Source organism: Populus nigra, chromosome 2 (assembly GCF_951802175.1).
Source record: "Populus nigra chromosome 2, ddPopNigr1.1, whole genome shotgun sequence".
In the NCBI taxonomy this organism is placed as follows: Eukaryota; Viridiplantae; Streptophyta; class Magnoliopsida; order Malpighiales; family Salicaceae; genus Populus; species Populus nigra.
In genome coordinates, this window is record NC_084853.1 from 38,911,571 (window position 1) to 38,919,016 (window position 7,446).

The 7,446-nt window shown below is 32.8% G+C and overlaps 1 protein-coding gene across 1 annotated transcript; it reads left to right on the top strand.

Annotated features, from left to right (window-relative positions):
* Positions 1-4,607: 4,607 nt before the first annotated feature.
* On the top strand, positions 4,608-6,782 carry LOC133681738 (chitinase-like protein 1). The gene is made up of 4 exons (XM_062104858.1): positions 4,608-4,762; positions 4,850-5,258; positions 5,566-5,725; positions 6,062-6,782. The coding sequence occupies exons 2-4, from the start codon at positions 4,877-4,879 to the stop codon at positions 6,477-6,479; spliced, it is 960 nt and encodes a 319-aa protein (XP_061960842.1). The 5' UTR covers positions 4,608-4,762; positions 4,850-4,876; the 3' UTR covers positions 6,480-6,782.
* Positions 6,783-7,446: the final 664 nt, after the last annotated feature.

Genomic DNA, 7,446 nt, shown 5'->3' on the forward strand with positions numbered 1-7,446 from the left:
AACTCGTCAAACCAGGTTAACTGGTTAAACCCGGGATCCGTGTCATGAAAGTTTGATAATTAAATAAAAAAATTAACATTAACAAACTAAATTAAATAAAAAAAATTATTAAAACAAAAAAACAAAAAAAAATTGACGGCCCGTGAAACCAAGTTAACCCGTGAAACCTGAAATATGTGTCATGAAAGTCTAATAACTAAATACAAAGAAATTTAACATTAACAAACTAAAGTAAACGAAAAAAATTAATTAAAAAGAAAAAAAGCAAAAAAAAATTCTTGGTTAACTCGTCAAACCATGTTAACCTGTTAAACCCGGGATTCGTGTCATGAAAGTCTGATAACTGAATAAAAAAATATTTAACATTAACAAAAAAAAATTATTAAAAGAAAAAAAAACCCTAAAAGTGTTAAAAAAAAAAAAAAAAAAACCAGCTCATCTTTTACTGTGGACTGCACTGTGCAGTCCACAGTAAAAGACTGAGCCCTTTTAGTTATAGTTTAATATGTTTGTCCTCTACGTACACGCCAGGAAAGTGCAAATTGAGGGGTATAATGGAATTTTCATGAGATCCATTTAACATTATCAAATTAATTATAGTTAAATTAATCTTTTTATTTTTTTGTTGCACAGTTAAAATACTTAACTACTTTTTAAAAAACAAAAAAACTTAGCTTAGTGTCCAAGGGCATCCTGGTCTTTTTGTTTTTCTCAAAATATTTAAATTACTTCTACAAGCAAAAAATATTATACTTATAGGGCTTTTTCATCTAACATTATGATTTTTTTCTTATTACATGCGGATTGAGAAGCGATTGATTCGATAATTTACTAAATATAAATGTTATTAAAAAAATAATTGATATATAGAGTATACACGTCAGTAAAGGGGTTTTGCCTGAGAGCTCCTGGCGATGCATGCAGCGTCTCTTGGTTGCCAAATGTTAAATTATAGGGTGGTGTTGAAATTTTATCGGCGTCTTCTTTATGCCTAAGCAACGTATATGATTAACATATCTTTGGTTAGGCGTCAGTGACCTTTTTTTTTCCCTTAATTTTCACGCCAAACCCTCAAATTTTCAAAGCAAATATTTGATTTGTTTTTCTTTCAAATTTGGTCCATGTTCTTTTTATCATCATTTTTTAATTTAAAATAATTTATAAATTTGAAATTGTTTTTCAATTTCATCATTCTTTAATTTTTTTTTCATCTATCATATTTGGTTCCAATTTTTTCTTATTGTTATTATTATTATTATTATTATTATTATTTATTTTATTTTTCAATTTAAACCCTCATTTTTTATTTCATTTAATATTTATACCAAATTTGATCCTCATTATTTTTATTGCTATTTTTTTTTATTTTCTTGATTTATTTTGCTTTTCAATTTCATCCCTTATTGTTTTATCTCATTTAATTTTTATACCAAATTTGGTTCTTAGTTTTTTGTTGTTATTTTTTTTTAAGTTTTGGATGATTGAGAATTTTTCTTCATGGTTTTTTTCAGATTTGCTTTCTATAGAGTAACTCGGTCTCAGGACTCTGGTCACGAGTTTTGAAAATTAGCTTAGTTTGATTTTATTATTTTTTTAGGTTCTTTTCTTTAAATTACTTTTTTATTTTATCATTAGATATTATATTATTGGATCTTCAACTTTGTGAATTTTGATGGTTTCCTTTCTATAGAATCATACTAAGCTAATCGAGTTAACCTGACTTAACTCGAGATTTTTTTTTATTTTTTTATTGATTTTTTTTAGTTTTACCTTTTATTATTTTGTTTACCTGAGAGTTGACCTCCATTATTTCATTCAATTTTTTTTGTTTAAGGTTATCTTGCCTTCAGAAGCGAGATCGAGTTTAGCAAGCTAATTAAAGTCAGGTTTTTTTTGTCCTTTTAAAAATAATTGAATTTATCTTTCAATATTTGATTTGCTAGTAATTAAGTTTTGGATTTTTTTTCCATTAGTCATTGTCTTTTTTTTTTCACTGTCATTGGTTTTTTTGTAATCATATTGTTAAATTAACTAAACTTATTGAATCTATTCAAATCAATAAGTTGAATCCTAATTTTTTTCTTGCTCTTTTAAAAAAGTTATCATCACCTAAATATCTTTTTTATGTTATGAGAAATTTGACTCAGCCCGTGACATAACGAAAGCCACATATTTAGTAAATGCTAAAAAAAGTCATTAATGATAAACAAACACTAAATCAGGATGCTAAGCAATGGATGTAGATAAAAAAAAACTTGATCTTGCGACATGTCATGCTATTTAACATTTTTATTTTAATTATGTATCATTTTTTTAAAAAAAAACTTGAATCAAAACAAAATAAATTTTTAACACAGTTCCTTTGCTCTTTTTTTTTACTTGGCTTTTCCATATGCCACATTTCCTCGCATGGTCTAGGTATCAAATCCAATTGTACTAAAGTTGGCTCGACATGGCGAGTTCATCCAAGTAGGCCTAAACATGACCTGGTTGTGCCGTTCAAAACCCGACTTGGTTCCCAAAAGTTTCTCAAGTTGTTATTGTTTTAAACTCTGCCTCGACCGACCATGCTCAAATACAAAACAATGGACTTTCAATGGATAAAACAGAAAAGAAAAGTTTAGGAAGAAAAATAAAAATGCAACAATATATTAGATCTACCCTGGTCAAACTGGGTTAACCCGCTACATTCGTGATTCAAGTCATGACCACAATGAGCTAACCGGTTTGACCATCTGTCTCTTTCTTTTCCCTTCTCTTCGATTAGGCCTTTATTAGATTAGATGGAATGAAATACATGACTAAATTAAAAGGTTATCAAAGAATTAAAAACTAAATAAAATTTTTTTAAAAAGTATAAAAGAATAGAAATCAAATAAAAAAAATTATTTACACATAAAATACATGTGCCAGCGTGTGAGACAACCCACTATATTAAAGAGGTGCATGCAACTTCCTCCAGCCTCATTGAGATCTCTATATCCAGGCTCTCTTACATTGTTGTCATATAAAATGGTTTATGGATGTGTGTACGATGTATTTACAATGCCTTTTAGTTTTTTTTTTTGTTAATAATTGTATAGATTTGAATTAGCAGTAAAGTATGGGATCTTATAAGCTATTGTTGTGAAAGTGTCATGATTGTTTTTTTTTATTATTATTAATATGGGTATTCAGATCATCTTTGCGCGCACCTCGACTAATCCCACGGACTCTGAAGTTAACGACCATATAAACCTATAGTAACTATTATATTGGCAATCATATGACTCAAATCTGAGATCAAAATAAAAGTGTCATGATTGTTATTAAACAGGGTACTTGTGCATATATAGATGATATGGACTAATAATAGTAAACGGTTCCACTTTATATAAGAGTTATGAAATTGGATGAAAGGATGGTCAATATCAAAATTTAAAATTAATTTAATTATGGGATTTCATCCAAGTTTAAGTTAAGATTTTATTAGAGATTATCTAATATATATACTTTACTATGAAACATTAGCATAATTAATGATAATTAATGGTGGGTGAATAAAAAATTAATCTAAATTTTTTTTAAGTTGATAAATTTTTAAAAACCCAAAACCTCAATTTTGTATTGAAAAGATTACAAGATTTCAAGTCATACCAGTTATTTCTCTTCTCTAGCCCACGGAACACACAAGCTAGCATAAAAATAACAATAAAGCAAAGATATCAAAAACTCCCCTGCTCTTAGGGCATGTGGAGCTTAAATCTATATTAGGGCTTTGTTTTGGACCTCTCTAGGAGGAGTTATTGGTAGAGAATGTGGATAGAAAGGTGGCATTATATAATATCAATTATTTTAAGATAAAATAAAGTAATTTAAACTCAATTGAAAATGTAATAATTAAGACATGCATTTGGAACTAAATTAAGGTTGGGAGTGGGAGACTGTATATAGTTGTTTACATGTTCCATCTCAACTTGTTGGTGAGGAGTCTATTTTAGAACTCGGTAGTATTTTATCGTTTTGCATGCTCATTCACTAAATGATAATTATGTTTGATACGTTAATGTTGCTTTATTGCATCACCAGTCCTTCAAACTTTTATCTTTTTCAAAACAAGTCCTTCAATTATCGAATGCTTCTTTCTAGGTCCCCTAGAGTTTACTGTATTTTGTATCAAACTATTCCTTAACTTTTATCATGCTATTTTCACCGCAAAGTTGGGGAATGGGTTGAAAACTATATTTTAAAATATTTAAATTTATTTTTGTCAAAATTTAATATGATTTGTATATTTTATATCGTTTTGATATACTAATATTAAAAATAAATTTTTAAAATAAAAAATATTATCTACATATATTTTAATATAAAAAATTATTTAAAAAACAATAATTACTACGTTACCAAACATATTAATTAATGAAGTTACCTTTGAAAACTATTCCTTAACGTTTCTTTTCTTTATTAAAAAAAAAAAATTCCAACTCCATTTCTTGCAGCTTGCAGTTTAGTTGTCGGTGGAGTGAGGTGGGGTCAGCTTCTATTCTTTCAAATCCAGCCTGTTATTGCATAAACAACCTACACTTATTCCCCAATCCAGCGAATCCTTACCGTTGATCTCTCCCAAACTTGTCCGCCCTTTAATCACCACTGGGCTTACGGAAGCCGAAAAGGACATCCGATCTAACACTCTCCAGTTCTTTTTAGTTTGGTCTGTCGGTCTCTCTCTCCCTCTCTCAATATTCGTTTCCCCTTCAACTGAAGCTCCACATTCTCCCCGGTAAGTTAAGATCTTCCATTTCTCTCAATTTCCGATGCTTCTTTCTCCATTTTAATGATCTGGGTCTCTTACTGATTCACTGTTTAGGGTGTATACTGGGAGAAAATTACGGAGATGATGAAGATTTCCATCTGGATCATTCTTGCACTTGCTTTGGTTAATTTAGCACTTGTTGTGAACGGAGATGATTCGGAGAAGACAATAGTGAAGACTGTGAAAGGAAAGAAATTGTGTAAAAGAGGATGGGAGTGCTTAGACTGGTCCGAGTACTGTTGTAATCAAACAATTTCTGATGTCTTCCAGCCTTACCAGTTTGAGAACCTGTTTTCGAATAGGAATTCTCCTGTGGCACACGCTGTTGGATTCTGGGATTACCGGTCTTTCATTCTTGCTTCCACCAGTTTTCAGCATCTTGGGTTTTGTACCACCGGTGGCAAGGCTACGCAGATGAAGGAGCTTGCTGCTTTCCTTGCTCACGTTGGCTGCAAAACCTCCTGTTAGTACTCGTTTTTCTTTTTTAATTAATTGATTTAATGCATTCTTAACCCTATAATTTTTTTTTTTTGCTGTTAAATTAAATCTATCGGATCGAGTACTAAAAGTAAAATAAAACTGTTTGTTTTTTGTGATTAAATCTTCCTGGGTGACCGAATTTCGAAATCTTTGTTAATTACTTGTGCTGGATAGGATGCGTTGATTTTTTTTAATAGAAGTCTGTATGAATCACGTTATAGTGAAGTTTAATGAAGTCATAGCGGTTGAAGGTGTTCTGCATACATAATTGATAGTGATGGTAATTTTAGGTGGTTATGGAGTCGCTACTGGAGGACCATTGGCCTGGGGTCTTTGCTACAACAAGGAAATGAGTCCTAGCCAGTCATACTGTGATGATTTTTACAAATACACCTATCCTTGTACTCCTGGAGCTGAATACTATGGCCGAGGTGCCATACCAATCTTCTGGTATGTTACCTTCCTTTGTGTCTACAATTTAACGATCTTTTGCTTTTTTATTTGTCTCTTCTTTTGACACTCCTATCCTATCTCATAAATGTACCAACATATTTTCTTTCCATGGAGATAAAATTATTGGAATAATATTTAAATGTGTACAAGTTCAAGTCTGTAACTTGCATTGGTAGATCTAGTTAGATGTAATATCAAACAGAAGCTATATTTTTTATTCCCTCTTTGCTTTTAAAAATGTGGAAAGCCCATAGAAAAATTGTTTTACTGCATTGTGAGAACTTAACATCCAAGAGAGTTCAGATCATTTTTATGCTGCTCCTGTAACCATAGGAACTATAACTATGGAGCTGCTGGAGAAGCTCTGAAGGAGGATTTGTTGAGCCATCCTGAGTACATAGAACAGAATGCCACCCTTGCCTTCAAGGCTGCAATGTGGAGGTGGTTGACCCCGATAAAGAAATCACAGCCTTCAGCCCATGAAGCCTTTCTTGGCAAATGGAAGCCCACCAAGAATGATACCCTTGCTAAGCGGGTTCCTGGTTTTGGCACGACAATGAATGTTCTCTATGGGGATCAAGTTTGCGGCCAGGGTGATATAGATGCCATGAACAACTTCATCTCCCATTATCTATATTACCTTGACTTGCTGGGTTTGAATAGAGAGGATGCTGGGCCCCATGAATACCTCACCTGTGCCGAGCAGGTTGCATTTAATCCATCTACTGCCAGTCCTTCAGCATCCTCCTGAGCTCTTCATTCATGCTAGTTCAAGGCAGCCCCATCGAAATTATCATACCGTGCTCATAAATAAAGAGTGGGAAATTACGCTTGCAAGATTTATTTATTTTGAGCTTTAGTCTGTTTGGGAAGCTCACTTATCTGGACAGCTATACCATATGGATTGATTGTATGTTTCTGTAGATTTTAAGATTCATCGTGTCTAAATTCCTTGTTGTGTCCGTTATGCAACATATACTGTATCTACCATTTTGTTATTCAGTGTTCTTTCGCAGGTGTACTTAAGTTTGGAACCAAGTGCTTTGTTTCACAAGTTATCCTTTGTCCAACTCTTTTTTTCTTGTTTTTGTTTTTGACACATAAGTTGTTTTGTCATCGCTTTTGGTTCAAAGGACCATGCAATTTAGGCAAATTCTTTCCAGCAATGATTCTATGTACCAATCACAAGTTGCATTGATGCTGGATGACCCTGAACTCTTAGCCGGCTTGTATCTTGTATCATATATTTCAACGCTTATCAATCCTTTTTCCTCGATAATATCTTACTATGTTCCGTTTTCTTGTCTCTTTTGTTTTTGATACTTCCGATAACATTGGCTAGGCTCCTCCCATTTATAGGCAACAAGGGACTCCATTTCCCTTTCCCCTCTCTTCCGCCCTTCAATTTCTGCGCCGCGTCTTCTCCCTCTCTCCAATCTCCATTTCCCTCCCCCCCTTCAATTCAACAAGGGCTCCTCCCTTTCTGGTTTCAAGACATTTTTGACTCTTCAAAAAGATAGATCTTAGACACATATACGGACTAGAACTAGATCTATAGAGGTGGGAAATGATTGTTTGTATAGGAGGTGGAGATGGGGAGAGGGACGCATCGCCGCCCCAACCCCAAAGCATTCGCAACGCCGGCATTTCTTTGGCTGACGTTTTGGTACCCAGGGGATCACCCAGTTCAACCCATGTAGTGATTGTGATGGATGCCT